The sequence below is a fragment of the Saimiri boliviensis genome, chromosome 12, assembly GCF_048565385.1.
Source record: "Saimiri boliviensis isolate mSaiBol1 chromosome 12, mSaiBol1.pri, whole genome shotgun sequence".
NCBI classification, from domain to species: Eukaryota; Metazoa; Chordata; class Mammalia; order Primates; family Cebidae; genus Saimiri; species Saimiri boliviensis.
In genome coordinates, this window is record NC_133460.1 from 9,362,068 (window position 1) to 9,380,177 (window position 18,110).

At 59.6% G+C, this 18,110-nt stretch overlaps 1 protein-coding gene across 10 annotated transcripts in view; it reads right to left on the reverse strand.

Annotated features, from left to right (window-relative positions):
* The window catches only part of PKD1 (polycystin 1, transient receptor potential channel interacting), a 48,843-nt gene that overhangs the window by 24,393 nt on the left and 6,340 nt on the right, over positions 1-18,110 (reverse strand). For 5 of the 10 annotated variants that reach the window (XM_039478078.2, XM_039478080.2, XM_039478075.2 and 2 more), the window contains exons 2-12: positions 6,256-6,327; positions 6,068-6,139; positions 5,639-5,808; positions 4,806-5,474; positions 4,504-4,687; positions 3,891-4,126; positions 3,595-3,710; positions 3,069-3,195; positions 2,504-2,751; positions 1,297-2,052; positions 228-359 (exon numbers count right to left, since the gene is read on the reverse strand). In XM_039478078.2, the coding sequence (XP_039334012.2) occupies positions 228-359; positions 1,297-2,052; positions 2,504-2,751; positions 3,069-3,195; positions 3,595-3,710; positions 3,891-4,126; positions 4,504-4,687; positions 4,806-5,474; positions 5,639-5,808; positions 6,068-6,139; positions 6,256-6,327 (2,782 nt within the window). The other 5 variants (XM_039478082.2, XM_039478081.2, XM_039478076.2 and 2 more) reach the window with 3 other exon arrangements.

The following is an 18,110-nucleotide window of genomic DNA, read 5'->3' on the forward strand; positions in this document are numbered from 1 at the left end:
TGGTGGGCACCAGCGGCAGGTGGGAGGCCCAGCCCCGCTTGGCACCTCTCCCCGAACTCACCCACAGCCGCCACAGCATCCTTGGCAGCAGGAAGCAGAGGGAAGGCAGAGGTGACTGAAGAGCCCGCCCCCTTCTCCTCCCCCTGCCCCACCCTGCCCCCCCATCCCCACCCATTCCCTCTCACCCCACCTCTATCCCCTCCCCTCCCAACCCCCCGCCCACCTACTGAGAGCTTGAAGACCGCTGCGCTCTGATAAATGACATTGAAGACTATGTTCTGGAAAGTCAGGGACTGCTTGTCATTGATGGTCCACCGGAAGACCACGTCCGAGCCCGCCTCCACCACTGGGCTGTACCTCTGCAGGGGGTACTGGTGTCAGTCCAGGCTCTGTGGGAAACCACTCTGCCCTCAGCCTGTCGCCTCTTGGTCACACCTCCCGTCGGGCTGGAGAGTCCCATGCAGGGCACAGAGGGAAGGTAGCCGGGGCTCGGGGAGCCACGTGCCACAGGAGCCAAGTCCAGACTGAAGCACTGAGTGTCCAGCTCTCCAGCCTCCAGCCAGGTAGCACTAGTTATGCCTCAACGTCTCCCAGTTATGCCTCAACCTCTGTGCCTCAGTTTCCCCATCTGTAAAGCAGACCTAGTACCAGTTACAGAGTCCACCTCTCTCTGAGCCTCTCAAACCCTCCCAGAGCTCCTACACCAGCTCCTCATCCAGAGAGCTCGGCGCGGTGAGGGAAGCAAACGGGCCTCCCGGCGACAGGGCCCACATCAGCTGACAGAATAGGTTCAGCAGAGGAAGCCTGGGACAGGCTGCACAGGTCAAGTCAGGGCCATCAGAAACGGCCCCTCCCATGGCCCCTAGTGCAGAGGCAGATACTCCCAGGACAAAGACAACTCTGTTTCCCGTGTACCCAGCATGGTGGCACCGCAGACAGCCAACAGTTTGCCATCAGGGGTTCAGACTCCACCTCAAAAACCCCTTGCTTCAGCCAGGCGAGACCACCACAGAGGGTGCGAGACTCATGGGGGTCCATAAGGGGTTGGAGGGCAGAATTTTAGATTTGTTTCACGGGAGAGCAGAATGCGTGAGCGGAACCACTGTTGGAGCTGTGACGTTCTAGGACTTTAGAGCCACCAAGGAGCATGAGTCGTCGGCCAGCAGGACCTGCCTGGAACCAACGTCCCCAGTAACTGAGCTGCCGCCCTCATTGGGAAGCCAGGCTTTGCGCCGTGTGAGCACCCGTCTGGGGGCACTGCCTGGGAGCAGGCAGCGGAGCCTCCACTGTACTCACCACTAGGACTCCCTGCAGCACACGGGCCTCAGGGCTGGGCGTAGCTCGGAGGCCACAGATGGGCTCCTCCGCTGTCACCTGCAAGCTGAGATTGGCCCGGCTGGCGCTGTTTTCCGCAACGACTTCCACCACATGCTCCCCCTCACTCAGCCAGGGCAGCGCTATCACTGAGAACAGGGTATCATTGGTCTCCCAGGGGCAGCCGGGCACGAGGGTGGCTACCAGGGCAGGGCAGGCGGCCTCAAAGCGGGCGCTGACATTGCCCCCAGCCCAGCGAGCCATAGCCGTGGCATTGGCACCAGAGTCCAGCTGGAGCACCAAGACTGAGCCATTGGTGGGCACGTAGAGGTGGCCATTGTGCGGGGCAGGGGCGATGACCCGCAGCCCAGCCACTGGGGAGACCACGTTGAAGCTGCAGGACAGGCTGTGCCTGGACACGCCATTGCCCACCTCAGCCCGGACCTCATAGCGCCCGGGCAGCTGCAGCCCAGGGTTCGGCCTGAGGCCCAGCAGCACAACGAACCGCTCTGTGGCCGCAAGCAGCCGCAGGGCACAGGCAGGGCAGGCCCGAGTGCCCTCCAGTTGGGCGGGCAGGTGGGGCAGCCAGGCCGAGGCGTTGGCAGAGAGGTACGGGGCTTGGAGACCAGGGCTGCTGGAAGCCAGTGGGCAGTGCAGGAAGGCACCAGGGCCAGCGTCGTGCTGCAAGCTCACGAGGTCACCGGGGAGCATGAGGACCTCCTGGCCACGGAGGGTGACCTGCGGAGAGGGAGGCAGGGCTGCAGCACGTCCTCATGGTCATGGCCCATGGACCCCAACACGAGGGGCGAAGGTGGACAGGCAGGGCTCCACGCTGGGCATCTCAGCACCATCGACCACGCCTCATGGAGCCTCCCCCAAGGTAATCACAGCAGGGACAGTCAGAGGACAGTTGCAGATGAGGACACACAGGGAGGGGACACAGGCCAAGACCCAGCAGGCAAGAGGGAACGACCGTGCCCGGAGAGGGGAAGAGGAGGCACAGCTCATGCCAAGGGCCCAGGCAAGAGCTTCTCCCATTAGGAGAGCGGCCAGGGCACTACAGAGGTCGTTGGAGTTTGGAGGTCGGAGGTGGCAGGGACATGGGAGGGGACTGCAGGCTGGGTGTGTCTGGTGGACAGGCAGGTGACCTGAGGAAGTCAGGGGATAGATCCAGGTCAGAGCCACACACCGAGTACTGTGCGGGGGGCCCCGCGGGAACGGAGAAGAGGAACTCCCTCCATAGCGTGTAGTGGGCCTTGGGGAGCACTGGCCCTGACGTGCAGCTGTTGGTATAGGCCTGGGAGTGGCAGGAGGCGTCCAGCGGCAGGCAGACGTTGGCTCCAGGGCACCAGCGTCCCCCTGGCATGCACTCGGGGGCCGGCTGGGTCCTGTTATCCAGGAACCCGCTCTCAGGCTCACTGCCGTTCTCCGGGGTCCCTGCGAGGAGGGGAAGGTATCGGGGTCCTAATTTGCCCACAGGTCATCCATCACTGGGGATGTCCACCTGCTTGCACCCACAAGCCTGGCCTTGCTGTGAGAACAGGTCTCACAGGGCAGCACTCCCAGCCCAGTGCTGTGCCCTTGCCTCCGGCCAGCCAACTGACCCACCCAATCCATCCCCAGATACTTGGAATGAGCTGGTACCTCTGAACCCCTACTGAGACTAGGGACGGCTCTGGTGGCCACAGGACCAGCAGATGTGAGAGCTCGGAGAGGCCACCCCAAGCCCTCAAGGCCCACCACTCGAGTCCCACCTGCTGTGCTGAGGGGCCGGTACACCTGCAGGCGCAGCTGGGCAGGCTGCAGGAGCTCCTGGGTCCCAAATTCTGCTGTGGTGAGGAAGGCTTCTTGGCTAAGACTCAGGATCGGGAATACCATGACCTGGTGGGCAGGGGCCACCTCAGCTCCACAAACCACACCCCAGGCCAAAGTCCAGACTCCCTCACCTTAACTCCCTGAGGAACACAGGAGGGAAGGGAGCGAGCCATTGAACCCCCTGCAAGCCTGGTTCCTGTTGCTCGAGAGGAAGACTAGGGTGGAAACTGCTTGACCTGGCTTTTAGGAATAACTCACACTCAGAAATAGGCCTGGAGAGTCTGGCATTTGCCAGAATCATGTGATTAAATGCTTTCCTCTCTGCGCTCGAGATTTTCCAACCCATCTATACTGGGCACAAGCAACGTTAAAGCCCCAGAGGTTTTGAGAGAGACCCACAGTAAGCAGGGCTGGCAAGGTCTCCGGGGCAGAAGGGTAGGTTCCAGAATTCGAAGGGCCAGCTACCTCCACAGGCTGACGCGGGGCCGAGAGGCCATCCTGTTGCACCAGAGGTATCAGGGGTCCCTGCAGGTCCCCACTGGGCGCTCCCACGAGGAAGTTCTCGGCATCCTGCACTGGGCCTGGGGTGGCGAGTGTGCAGTGAGGCTCTGGGTCCGGGCCCAGGACACCAGGACATCCAGGGTGAACAGACTGGGGACCGAGCCGCCCACCAGCCCCCGACCAGCCCTTCCACCGAAGCTCAGGCTCCACCGAGGGCACTTGGCAGACCCCTAACCACAGCCAGTGTCTCAGGCCCCCACCTGGTCCCCACACACCTCCGGGCCGCAGCTCACAGACGTAGCTGTGCGGCGCTGAGCAAAGGTCGGTGTTGCACCATCCAGTGGGCCCCAGCCGGACGCAGTGCTCGGCGGTAGCTGGGTGTGGCTCCCCAGGCAGCCAGTTCTGGCAGCTCTCCAGGCTGAAGGCCTCGCCCTGCGGTGCTGGGCCCACCTCCGCCCCCTGCACAGCCGAGAAACCAATCCACACGTCCAGGCTCCTGTGGGCAGGTGTGGGACGGCACAGGGCTTAGGGCACTCCTCCAACCTCCCACACTCTCAGTAGCCCACTTGTGTGCCCCAACATGGTCTCCCTTTCCAGATGGGGAAACTGAGGCTCAGAGCCTGGAGAGCTGCAAGCACCCATTGGGCCTGTGGGAACCAACAGGGTTCCCCATGCAGGACACCTCCCGTATGGCAAGCCCCAGGAGTGTCCAGAGGCTGCCCCCAGCTCGTGTCCACCTCTCCATCTGCAGAACTGACAGGTGGCCGGCTCAGCTCCCGCCTCCCTCGTCCTGAGCCTCCCCAGCTATGGGCTCTGCACCAGTGCTTCAGAGATCCCTCAACCTATGTCCCCTTGATGAGTGGGGGCAGGCACCTGGTGACCTGGGAGACCAGGAATCGCTGCACAGCAGGACTGTCCACCATGGCCAGGGCGGCCCCGGCCCAGGCCCGGCACTGCTCCTGTGCCTGCAGCCAGGCCGCCTTCTCCACCACCAGGCGGTAGCAGTGCCCATTGCCAGGGAAGATCTTTGTGTCCAAGGGACAGAGCGGGTGCACCACTGGGGACCGTGGGGAATAGGGGTGTCAACGGTCAATGTGGGCCCGAGACAGGGATACCAGGCTCTGCCCCACCCACACGGCCCTGGGGAGGAAGGGGAGATGGGAGGAGGTGCTCACCTCGGGTAGGCTCCTCACCCAAGGCCACGATGCTGTAGGTGGCTTCCAGGCCTGAGCCACCACGGTTCCGGAGGCTGAGTTGGAGGCTCTCGTCACTCTGCACTGAGGATGGGCACACAAGCTCCAGGGCGGCAGGTACTGCTTCCACCTGCACGTTTGTCTCCAGCAGGGCTGAGCCGGCCCCCAGGGCCAGCAGAGCTGTCACGCGATAGCGCCCAGGCAGCACGTAGCGGTGCAAGGCCACCGGGCCTGCACCATCCACCTTGGGGGAGCCATCCCCGAAGTCCCAGTGTGTGGCAGTGATGGGGAGGGGGGCGGCAATGTGGAAGGCTGCTGGCTGGCCAGAGGCCAGGGGTCCATGGGGCCCCACCAGGGCAGCCCCTGAGGAGGCGGGGAAGACATGCTGGAGGAGGGTGGGGCCCCCACAGGAAGGGGCAGGGGGTGGCAGAGGACTGGAGCAGAGAGCCAGGCAGGCAGAGGAGACATTGGGGGATGCCGCTCCGCACAGGCACTGGCCCTGCTCTGAAAGGGCTGCAAGGTGCTGGCCAGTAGAGAAGCAGAAGGCGCTGCAGGCCTCAGGCTCCAGCAGGCCCTCGTGGGCAGGTGAAAAGGCCACTGCTTCCATGGTGCCCGAGCTGTTGTCAGGGAAGCAGGCGACATACTCCTCACCTAGAAGAGGCAGCCGCTGGACCCTGGGTTCCACTCCTCCTGGCTCCACCCACACCCCCCATCAGGGCTCCCATGCTGCTCCTTGGCCCGAAGCCCCTCCCTAGAGATGGTTCCCCTGTGCCTGGCAGGGAAGGACTGAGCCGGCCCCACCCACTGGCACTCACCACAGCCACTGTCCCGCAAAGGGATGCTGAGCAGAGGCTGGCCAGCCCGAGAGACAGGTCCAGCGCACGTGGCCGCCTCGGGCTGCACCACCTGCACCTGCTGCTCCTTCACCCACCGTGACAGCCACACCAGGCCACAGTCACACTCAAACGGGTTCCCACTCAGGTTTCTGCAGGGGAAAGGCAAGTGTGGGGACCAGGTCTGGTGGGAAGGGTATACACCAGCCCCAGGGCCTGGAGCACCCCGTGACAGCACAGCCTCCCCCGCCCCAACCAAGCCGGCCCTGGGGGGCTCCAAGCTGGCCAGCAAACTGCCCCCAGGATCTGGTCTCAAACCTGAGAGGAGATACAGACCAACTGGGAAGGCAGAAGGGATGCTGGGGGCCTGGGGTCCAACCGGTGACACCCACCAAAAGAACCACAACTTACATTTCACTTAAATTAAATAAATTAGCAAACAGTCCTTCTTCTAACGTGGAAATCTTGTTGTTGCTTATGTCCCTGGAAGAGAGGGGGGATTCGGCAAGTATGAAGGAAGTCCCTGCAGCCAAGCAGTGAGAGGTGGCCAGCCCATCGGGAGTGAGCCCCGCATGCTGGCGTGGCCGGGGGACACTCACAGCTCTGCCAGCGCCGAGAGGTTCGTCAGGAGCCCGACGTCCAGCGCCTGAAGCAGGTTGTGGGACACGTCTCTAAGGAACAAGTGACCATGGGTCAAGGCCAGAGCTCCCAGTAGGCCAGGAGGCCATCCCTGGGCCCACCCTAGACACTGCCAGCACCCCCGAGCTGTGGCCTCCCACCCTTGAGCTCCCCCCTGAGGAGTCAGGAAGAGCCTTTCTAATGGAAGACCCAAATGAACACTCATCTAGGGAAACCAAGCAGGAGAGGCCCGGGGGCCTCAGCTCTCTGTAACCATATTAGCCCTAGGCCGAGTGCCACACGGACCTGTCCACTCAGGGCCAGGACGGGCAAAGACTCCCAACCCATCCACAAAGGGCCAAGGCCCTCCGATTCCCTGTCCACAGTCCCATCCTCAGAGCAGAGGACCCCATCACCCCCGTCACAGCCCTCAACAAAGCCAAGGTCCCCCATCCCCTGTCCACAGTCACTCTATAGAGCCAAGCCCCCCATCCCTTGTCCACAATCACTCCATAGAGCCAAGGCCCCCTATCACCTGTCCATAGTGCCCCTCATAGAGCCAAGGCCCCTATTGCCCGTCCATAGCCCCCCCATAGAGCCAAGGCCCCATCCCCTGTCCACAGTCACCCCATAAAGCCAAGCCCCCATCCTCTGTCCAGTCACCCCACAGAGCCAAGGCCCCACATCTCCTGTCCACAGTCACTCTATAGAGCCAAGCCCCCCATCCCTTGTCCACAATCACTCCATAGAGCCAAGGCCCCCTATCACCTGTCCATAGTGCCCCTCATAGAGCCAAGGCCCCTATTGCCCGTCCATAGCCCCCCCATAGAGCCAAGGCCCCATCCCCTGTCCACAGTCACCCCATAAAGCCAAGCCCCCATCCTCTGTCCAGTCACCCCACAGAGCCAAGGCCCCACATCTCCTGTCCACAGTCACCCCACAGAGCCAAGGCCACCTATCGCCTGTCCATGCCCCCCCATAGGGCCAAGCCCCCCATCCCCTGTCCAGTCACCCCATACAGCCAAGGCCCCCCATTCCCTGCCCGCAGCCCCCCCCGAAAGGCACTCCATTCCCTGCCTACAGCCCCTGCCAAAGCCAAGGCCTCCCATCACCTGTCTACAGGCCCCCCACAAAACCAAGGCCTCCCATACCCTGTCCACAGCTCTCACACAGAGCCCAGGCTCCCCATTTCCAGCTCTGAGCCCAGCAGGGTGGTCCCACTGTGAGGCCACAGCCAGGCATGACTGTGTGAGAAGCAAGCTCACTACCAGGCTACCAGGGAGCAGGAGAGCAGGCGCTGTCTTCAGGTATAAACCCAGGAGAAACGGGACATCCCAGATGGCCAGGTACAGGTGCATCTGTAACCCAGCACTGTGGGAGCTGAGACTGGAGGATCGCTTGAACCCAGGATTTCAAAAACACCCTGGGCCACAGTGAAACCCTGTATCTACAAAAAATATATATTAGCGGGGCATGGTGGCATGTGCCTGTAGTCCCAAGTACTCAGGAGGTGGAGGCGAGAAATTCACTTGAGTCCCAGAGAGGATGAGGCTACAGTGAGCTGAGATCACATCACTGCACTCCAGCCTCGGTGACAGACCAAGACCCTGCCTCAAAAGTAAATAAATACATACCTAATAAATAAATAAAACATCAAAGACAAGCAAATCTAATTCCATCTAAAATACACAGCTTCCACACAAAATATAAGTAAAACTGGCAAACAAATAACAAGATGAGATAAGCACCAACAACTTAGATGACGTATTACAGGCCAAAAATACCCTTGCTACATGCACAGCTAATTTAAAAAAAAAAAAAAAAAAAAAAAGGAAACTATTCTAGTTAAAAAGAAAAAAGGGAATATGGGTATGGTGGCTTATGCTTGCAATCCCAGTGCTTTGGGAGGCAGAGCAGGGAGGACTGCTTGAGGCCAGGAGTTTGAGACCAGGCTGGGCAGCATAGCAAGACCTCACCTCTACAAGGAAGAAAAGAATTAGCCAGTCATGGTGGTGTGCAACTGTAGTTCCAACTACTCGGTGGGGTGAGCCTGGGAGGTCGAGCCTGCAGTGAGCTATGACTGAGTCACTGCACTCCAGCCTGGGCAAAAGAGTGAGACCTGGTCTTGAAAGAAAAGAAAGAAGAAGAGAAAGAAAAGAAAACAAAGAAAAGGAAGAAAGGAAGGCCAGGCAAGGTGGTTGACACCTGTAATCCCAGGACTTTGGGAGGCCAAGACAGGGATTATGAGGTCAAAAGATCGAGACCCTCCTGGCCACCATGGTGAAACCCTGTCTCTATTAAAAACACAAAAAAATGAGCCGGGCATGGTGGCGGGCTCCTGTAGTCCCAGTTACTTGGGAGGCTAAGACAGGCGAATTGCTTGAACCAGGGAGGTGGAAGTTGCAGTGAGCTGAGATCACACCACTGCACTCTAGCCTGGGCGATGGAGCGAGACTCTGTCTCGAAAAAAAAAAAAAAAAAAGGAAAGAAAAAGAAAGAAGCCGGGTGCAGTGGCTCATGCCTGTAATCCCAGTACTTTGGGAGGCCAAGGTAGGCAGATCACCTGAAGTTAGGAGTTTGAGACCAGGCCGGGCGTGGTGGCTCATGTCGTGATAATCACAACACTTTGGAAGGCCAAGACTGGTGGATCACTTAAGGTCAGGAGTTCAAGACTAGCGAAATGGTGAAATCCGGTTTCTAGCAAAAGTACAAAAATTAGCTGGGGCGTGATGGCATGGGCCTGTAATCCCAGCTACTCTGGAGGCTGAGGCAGGAGAAAATGCTTGAACCCAGAAAGTGTAGGTTGCAGTGAGCTGAGATAACACCACTGCACTCCAGCCTGGGCAACAGTGAGACTCTCTCTCAAAAAAAAAAAAAAAAAAAAAAAAAAAAGAAAGGAGTTTGAGACCAGCCTGACCAGCATGGAGAAACGCTGCCCAGCTAATCTGTAAAAATACAAAATCCCGTCCACAGCTCCCCACATAGAGCCAGACTCCCACCCACTGGCCAATTTTATAAAAATTCAAAATTAGCTGGACATCCCAACTACTCAAGAAGCTGAGGTAGGAGAATCACTTGAATCCAGGAGGCAGAGGTTACAATGAGCCAAGACAGCACTATTGCACTCCTGCCTGGGCAATAAGAGTGAAACTCCAACCCAAAAGAAAAAAAGAAAGAAAGAAATGAAAAGAAACTCCAAAAACAGAAACAGGCAATTAACAAAAGGAAGGAAAGAAGGGACGGAGGGAGGGAAAGAAGAAAAGAAAGAAAAGAAACTCCAAAACAAGAAAGAGGCAATTAAGAAAAGCAGCACAATTTGTCATAAGCCTGGAAAAGACATTCGATGTCAGTAATAATCGGAAAAAAGCAACAGAAACCACAAGGTAGCATGTTTCTCTTTTCAGAGCTTAAGTTATAAACGAGGTCCTGGTGCTGGTGAGATGGTCGTGAGACGCCAGAGAGCAGGGCAAACCAAGAACTCCACATCCCCTTGGCCTCAAGCACCTCCAGGGTCACCATGCTGCTCATCCTGGGAGCCCCTCCTGGTCCCACGTACTCCCAGCAGTGCTCCTCGCACAGGGACTGTGGCTCCCTCCCCAGGCCCCCCAAGTCCAAGCCTCCTACCATGGACCTCTACTTCCCCAGGTGTCACCCTCCCCCCATGTGACCGAGCAGGCGCCTCCACCTAGATCTGCTCTTCCAGCAATACGACCTGGTAGCCAGGCCCAAGGCAGGGTGGCCTCCATCACTCAGCACCAGCCCAGCCCCTGCCAGCCTCCAGCCCTGCTCCTCCTATGGGAGTTCCCACAGCAGCCTGCCCAGCACGGGAGACGCACACACACACAGCCAGGCTGCTCGGTGTGGGAGAGACGCACATATGGCCTGCCTGGCACCGGAGACACACACACACAGGCTGCCTGGTGGGGCCAGGGGCCAGGGCAGGGGCTTCAGAGGGGAACCAACAAAGAAAAGGACCAGGGGCCACCCCAGCTGAGGGGGACTGAGCAGCTGAGGACTTCTCCACTCCGGGAAGCAGCACCAGCCACTGTCAGTGGAGCCAGGCCCTCGCCCAAGCCAGGTGCCCAGACAGATGAGATGCTGGGCACCTGGCTCCCTGAGCCTCTCATTCCATCTGTGGATGGGGGGACATGCTTACGGTGCAGTTCCCTTCCCCCAGGGGATATGGACATTCAGAGAGCCTATGCAGTACCCTAGGCTCCAGGAGGAAAGAGGCTCTGGGGGCTGGGGTCACAGGGAATAGCCCCTTTGCCAGGGTCACCTCTTTACTCCCTAACTGAACCCAGCTTCTCTGCCACCCTCTCCTCTACACCAGAGTCAGGACACATCTCTCCCAGCACAGGCCAAGATGCTTCTCACTGCACGTAAGGATGGGTGGGCCACAGAGGCACTGCTAGGCCGTCCACACCATCCCCTCTGTGGGGTGGGATAGGCTGGTGGCTGGGAGACCAGCTACAGGCCATTCCCCAGGCTGAGTGAAGCAGTCAGACTCCCACCCACTGGCCAAGCACCACACCCGAGGGGACATTGAGCCATGAAGAACGGCAGTTAGACCTGAGGAGGGACTTCCAGGTGGCTGCCACAACAGCAAAAGCTAAGCTTCAGGGAGAAATGAGGCTGTGGGTCCTGAGGAATGGCAGCCTGGAGAATGGGGAGTGAGGGGTGCTGGAGAGGTCACGGTGAGCACAGCCAGGCCTCAAGGAAGGGACACAGCTGTGATGCTGCCCTGGGGAGGGGGCAAAGGCTTGGGTACCTGCCCCCAGGCACAGGAGCAGCTACCACTCAGGCCTCGGGAGGAAGGAAAGAAGTAAAAGTCTCAAGACGTGTGGCCACACCCCATTTTCTGGAAAATCCATCAAGAGTGGCTGCTGCCGGGAGCTGACAAGTCAGGGCCGGGGTAGGGGCAGGCAAGCTGAGAATTCCAGAGCCCCCCCAACCCCTGCCTGCCCCACTGCGGACCAGGCCCAGGAGTGCCTTGGACACTCCTTCCACGCCAGCAGACAGCCCTGCCTGCTGTCATGGGTGCTAGCCACGCACTCTCTGCACACCAGGCTCCGGGCTGGCCCCTTCTTCCGGCCCTCACCCGGGCTCATGGCCCAGAAAAAGCAGCAAGGCCTTAGTGATCACATTCGGCCGAGCTCCCAGGGCCCAGGGCAGTAGAAACGAGCTGGGGCCCAGACAGGAGCCACATGTGCCCCGCCAGCCCCCTAGGGTGTGGGAGCATCTGCCCCAGGCAGGACACAGTAGATGTGTGCTTCAGTGACAGGGACTGGCACGGGTTCCCATGGAGTCTTTACCCCACCTGCTCCCGTACTTTTCCACGTCTCCATCTGCTTTTGCCATCGCTGTTCTGGGGGAACGCCAAGGTCTGGCCAGGCGGCCTCGGGCCAAACCCCCCACCCCACGCCTCGGGCTTCCTCCGAACCCGCTGGGTGATATCATCGCGGCTGTCTGATGCCCCACCCCCACATTCTGGTTCCTTGCAAGGATGGAGGACATGGCAGGGCCCAGGCATCTGGTGGCCCCAAGCCCAGGCAGGAGCATCGGGTGGAGCGCCGGGTCCTCTGGGATCCTGAGACCTTGCTGCCCCAGTGCCCCCACCCCAGTTCCTACTATTAGTTGGAAAGGTGGAAGCCAGGTGCACAGGGACAGCCTGATGGGTGCCCAAGGGCCAGGATGTGCTCCCAGGGAGGCTGAGGCCAGGCTTGTTGGGAGAAGTGCGCAGGCAGGATGGTGCCTCAGCCCAGGGACACAAGGCGCCAAGCATCCGATCTGGAAAGCAGGAGTCAGGACCATCCTAGTGTGAGACCCAGCGGGCTCCTTAGTGGATGCTGGGGCAACCTTGGGAGAAGAAGTAAGTCCCAGGTATGTGGGGCACAGTGGGGGTCCTCACCCCTCCCCAGCATGCTTTCACATCCTGGAGCAGGAGCAGGAAGGGAAGAGGGTCTAGCTAGGCTTGGAAGCTGCCTCTCCACACCTGCTGCAGGTAGGGCTGGGGTCTCATGCTGCAGCAGGTGTGCCCGCCCCCCGGGTGTGTGAGCCCCAGGTTGAGCCCCCTCGCCCCAGTACCCTCGGGGATATTCCCAGACAGGCACTGGCTCTCCTGCCCTCCCCCGGGCTCTGCCATGGCTGGCACGAGAGTGGCTGAAGCCTGAGGCTGGCGGGGGCTGGGCCTTTTGCCCCTCGGGTACTACTGGGCAGGGAAAGCCGGGGTCAGGGCGTGCAACCGTGGGCCTGAGGAGAATTTCCCTGGGTGTGAGGCAGTTCCCAGGGCCCTTCCAATTCACGGCAGAGGGAAAGGCCTCAGACATGCCAGACCCATCGCAGAGCCCTGCAGCCTCGGTTTCCCACTCTGCAGGGAAGCTCAAAGGCCCAGGTACCCAACCCCCAAAATAGATGATGTGTGGGGTTTGGGGGCCGGACAGAGCCCCCAAGAAAACATCTGCACATTCCAGACGCGTGTGGTCAGCCGTAGACGTGTGCCAGGCCCGGCGCCCCCACCCGAACTGGCCGCCTCGATGGAAACTGGGCAGGGGGGACCGGTTCGGATGGGCTGCCTGCGGAGCTTATGTAACTGCTCCTCCCTCAGCAGGGGCAGGATGGGGTGCCAGACTCAGGGAGGCCCCACGCCCCCTGCCAGGCCCATTCTCTCCTGGAAGACAGCTCCCCTCAGCCCAGGAAGGGGACCCCCAGGCCCATCCCTCCTTAGAGCAGGCCCAGGGCGAGGAGAGGGGCTGCAGTGTGGGCACTGGAGAGGACAGAGGGCCATGGTGCCACCCCCACTTCGGCCCCTTCCTTGCTGGGCCAGCCGAGCCATGACCTCATCTGTTTCCCTCTGCGCTGCGCTCCCTTCTATTTAAGGCCAGTGAGGCGTTTTCCAAGGCCGGAAATGATCCTGTTTAAATTAAAAGGCTGCAGTTTGGGACAGCACTGATTTGAAGGAAAACAGCAGAGCCCGGGGGTGGGCAGACGGCTGCTGGCTCCTCCTACCGCTTCCCTGGGAAGGGCCAGGGAGGCCGGCCGCACCCCCGGCCTGATGAGGGGTAGGGGTCGCAGCCTCTGGACAGATGATGAGGCTGGCAGGGCCCAGGCAGCAGAGCCCTGCACAAGGGTCTCTAGGTCCCAGTCCCAGGGTATGACTAGTCAGGGAGCCCCACGCCCAGCAGGGCATTCTGTCCTTACAGAGCCCTCCCATGGCTGAACTGTCCCCAGGATGAGATGCTTGCAGGGAAATGGGCAGCCTCAGGTCCTCCTGGAACCCGGAGGCACGTGGCACCGGGATAGAGACTCCAGCCTCAGAGCCTGACAGAGGGAGAGGAGAAGGGTGTCTGCAATGTCGGAAAGACACAGCCAGCTCAAAGAGGGCCGTCTGGAGACGAACCTGCCTGTGGGGTATGGGAAGAAGGGCACCTCACAGGCATGCCCACCTGCAGCTGGGGTCAAAGCCACCCTTCCGGGTCAAGGGGAGGATGAGGGCCAGCTCCTGGTGCTCCTGCATGCAGCCCACACGGAGCCAGGCACTGTGACCCCCACACATCCCTCTCTACTCCGACCTGTCACAGCCGACGCGGGCAAGCGCTGCACTGGACTTGTGCTCCTGATGGGCATACTGTGCTCCTGATGGGCTCAGGGGCCCATCCTCCTTCCCCCAAATCATCCCCCAGACATGTCCCTGGGTGGCCAGCAGGGTCCACTGTGTCAATGGAGGAAGCCAAGGCAGGGAGGAGGAACTGGCCATATGTGCCAGGCTGTGCGGGGGCAGTGGTGCCCTGGAGAGGGCAGCAGTACAGATCCGGCCAGGCAGCTGCAATCCCATCACCCACTCAGCTATAGGCACAGTCATGGTACAAGTCAGTCTGAGGCCAGGGCGACGAGGCACAGTGGGCAGCCTCAGGACCTGGGAGTCCCTGTACTCCCTGGGCTGTGACGCTCCCTGGGCATGGGCCTTGCCCAACGCTGGCCTCTTTCCTGCCTCAACCAGAAGGAAGAGCTGGCTTCTGCCCCTGCCTAGGGACAAAGCCCTTTCCAAGGTAGCCTCACAGGACCCAGCCTGTCTTGAGACCATGGGAGCTGCTATGGTTAGCAATGCCACGCTGGGCCAGGGCTGGGCCTTGAGAGCTGCAGGGAGGGAAGGGCCCAGCCCACCTCAGCCCCAGATGTTGTGCTTCTCCTGCCACCAGCGCCTGGGCACCATGGCCCCTTGGCAAGGACAGCTGCCAAGCCATGAAGAACGAGGTGTTCTGGGAAAGGGCGTGAGCTGCATTTTCCAGCTGCGCTCGCTCTACAGGGAGACTGCAGCGCCCCCGCCACTGAGCCTGCCCGCAGACGTGCCGGCCTCAGCCAGCTGGAGCACAGGCAGCAGAGCGCCGGCCAGGCCCGGACGGCCCCACCACCTCAGACGGCACGGCACGGGATGTTTTCATTCCAGGGCCTTGAGCAGGCTGGGCTCCCGCGGTCACCGTAGAGCTCCAGAAAGGAACACATGCATCTCCCTCCAAAGTGTCTTCCCGCTGGAGAGCAGACCCCAGGCAGGGTCTCCCCCAGGAGCAGGGGAAGAAGCACCCCAAGGTGGGGAAGCGCAGGCAGTGGCAGAGCCACTAGGGATCCCAAGGGATCCATGCCCTAGGGGACCCAGGGAAGGGCTTGCAGATGTGGGACCCACATTTGGCAGTGGTGCCCAGCCACTGTAACAAGATGGCGGCAGCGCATCATCCGCTTGTGGGCCAGGACGACAGAGGAGATCCTTGGAGATAGCTCCAGCAGGAGGCCCTCGCAGAGACCTCTTGGCTCAGGAAGAGCCCACAGAGAGCCGGGAAGGGGGACATTGAGGCTCAGGCTTAGCACAAGTTCCCCAAAGCTCCTAAAGGCCCTTGCTGCCCACCAGCAACAGCGTATACTGCCATGATATAACAGCAAGGATGCACCACAGCCCACACCTCATGGCAGGCACTGAGCAGAACTGAAACAGTGCCACGTGCCAGCTTAGGTCAAAAGAACAAAAGGAGCAACGGAGGCGCTCACAGCTCTGCAACGCTTCCCAGCTCAGCGTGTCTCACACACCGGAACTCGTCAGAAGGCACCAACATGCAAACACCCAGATGCAGGCGCAAGCAGGAGCAGGCCGGGTCTTGTGACCCCTCCAACAGCCCCGTGGCCCTGTGCTGAAGGCACCGAGACTGGGTGCTGAGGGGTGCATAGGAGTCCACCCGCCCAGGGTGCTCTGGCTCCTGTCAGCCAGCATCCGGTCAGAGCACAGGCACAGTGCCTGACTGGGCAGCTCTCACCCTCAGGCTGTTATACTCTACTCTATGGCAGGGCAGGTGTCCCAGTGCATGGAGGACAGGGGAGTGGTCCCCCAGAACTCCCAAGGGGACCGATGGATCCACATTAACAACTTATGCTTATCGGGGCTGCCAGTGGCTGAGCCTGGTCAGTGCTACACTGCCCTGCAGGGCGCATCTCATCATGTGGCCCACTTTACAGATAGAGAAACTGAGGCTGAGAGACTGGGCCAAGGTCACACAAGAAGTGGAGGCGCTGGGATGTGAACCCAGGTATGACTTCAGGTCCCAAATTTCCTATACCTGGTTTCCCAGCCTCCTTCCTGAAATTGAACAGGAAACCAGAGGGAAGGGACAGAACAGGGATGATCCCAGGATGGGCAGGTGGGAGGGGCTGGCAGCACCCAAGCAGCTGGACCTCGGGAGTCTAAGCACATCTCAGCCCAACTCAGAAGCAGCCCTGCCACCTCCGTCTGTCTATGAATCGGAGCACTGGTGTGCGCCCTAGGCCCCCTGTGCGGCTCCACGTGTCTGCCCCAAAGCATGCTGATGAAATCACCTCCACCACAACTCCTCAAGGCAGGCATCCCCAAACTGCGGCCCCCTGAGGCCATTTATCTGGCCCCCCGCCGCACTTCAGGAAGGGGCACCTCTTTCACTGGTGATGAGTGAGAGGAGCACAGTATGTGGCGGCCCTCCAACGGTCTGAGGGACAGTGAATTGGCCCCCTGTGTAAAAAGTTTGGGGACATCTGCCTCAAGGCCTCAATTTCCTGGTCTATAAAATGGGACCAGGAGTGGCTCCAATTCTGCAGCACCATGATGAGGCACAGAGAGACAAGAACACAGAGGGCTCAGTGCAGGGCCCAGCTCAGCCACTGTAAGGGAGAGGGTGCGGGGTTTTCCCAAATCTTTTTTTTTTTTTTTTTTTTTTGAGACAGAGTTTCGCTCTTGTTACCCAGGCTGGAGTGCAATGGCGCGATCTCGGCTCACCACAACCTCCGCCTCCTGGGTTCAGGCAATTCTCCTGCCTCAGCCTCCCGAGTAGCTGGGATTACAGGCACGTGCCACCATGCCCAGCTAATTTTTTGTATTTTTAGTAGAGACGGGGTTTCACTATGTTGACCGGGATGGTCTCGATCTCTCGACCTTGTGATCCACCCGCCTCGGCCTCCCAAAGTGCTGGGATTACAGGCTTGAGCCACCGTGCCCGGCCCCAAATCTTTTCTTTTCGAGACAGTCTCGCTCTGTCTCCCAGGCGGGGTGCAATGGAGCCACCTTGGCTCACTGGAACCTCCACCTCCCGGATTCAAGCGATTCTCTTGCCTCAGCCCCCAAAGTAGCTGGGACTACAGGTATGTGCCACCAAGCCCAGCTAATTCTGATAGTTTTAGCAGAGATGGGGTTTCAACAAGTTGGCCAGGCTGGTCTTGAACTCCTGACCTCAGGTGATCCGCCTGCCACCTTAGCCTCCCAAAGTGCTGGGATTACAGGCATGAGCCACAGAGCCCAACCTGTTTTTTTTTTTTTAAGACCATGTTTCCCAGTCATCCAGGCTGGAGTACAGTGGCACAATAATGGCTCACTGCAGCCTCAACCTCATGGACTTGAGATCCTCCTCTCTCAGCCTCCCAACTAGCTGTGACTACAGGGGCCACCATTATTATCTGTTTGTTGGTCTTGCTGTGTTGCCCAGGCTGATCTCAAACTCCTGGCCTCAAGTGATCTGGCCTACTAAAGTGTATGAGCCACCGCACCTGGCCAGCCCGAGGTTTTGATGTGTTTCCCTCATGACTAAGGAGGATGAGCATCTTCTCACACGCTGTTGGCCAAATGTGTGTCGTCTTTGGAGAAACCTCTGTTCATATCCTGGGCCTTTTTTTTTTTTGACAGGATGTTGCTCTGTCACCCAGCCTAGAGTACAGTGGTGTGATCACAGCTCACTGCAGCCTTGACTTCCTGGGCTCAAGTAATTCTCCCACCTCAGTCTCCTGAGTAGCTGGGACCACAGGCACACAGCACCATGCTGGGCCAATGTTTTTTATTTTTTAGAGACCAGGGTCCTGCCCTGTTGTCCAGGCTGGTCTCAAACTCCTGGGCTCAAGTGATCCCACTGACCATGGCCTCCAAAACTGCCGAGATTACAGGTATGAGTGACCCTTGCCCATGTTTAAATGGGGTCACTGTCTTTACTGCTGAGTCACAATGTTCCCCATATGATTTGGATGCCAGCTGATACTGGATGGATGACCTGCAGGTGCTGCCTCCACAGTCACCTCTGTGGCGGGAGCTGGTGTGCTCCAGGTTCATCAGCCAACATCTCCAACTGCTGCAGACACAAACAAGGCCTCCCCATCTCCTCCCCTGTTCCTGCCAGCAATCTCATAGTGATCTCCCCAGGGATCCAGCACGTACCCATGAGGGAGTGTGCGACTTCTCGTCCACAACTTTGGCAAGTTTGCATCCATGTCTAATTAAGAAACTACCACCGGCCGGGTGCAGTGGCTCACGCCTGTAATCCCAGCACTTTGGGAGGCC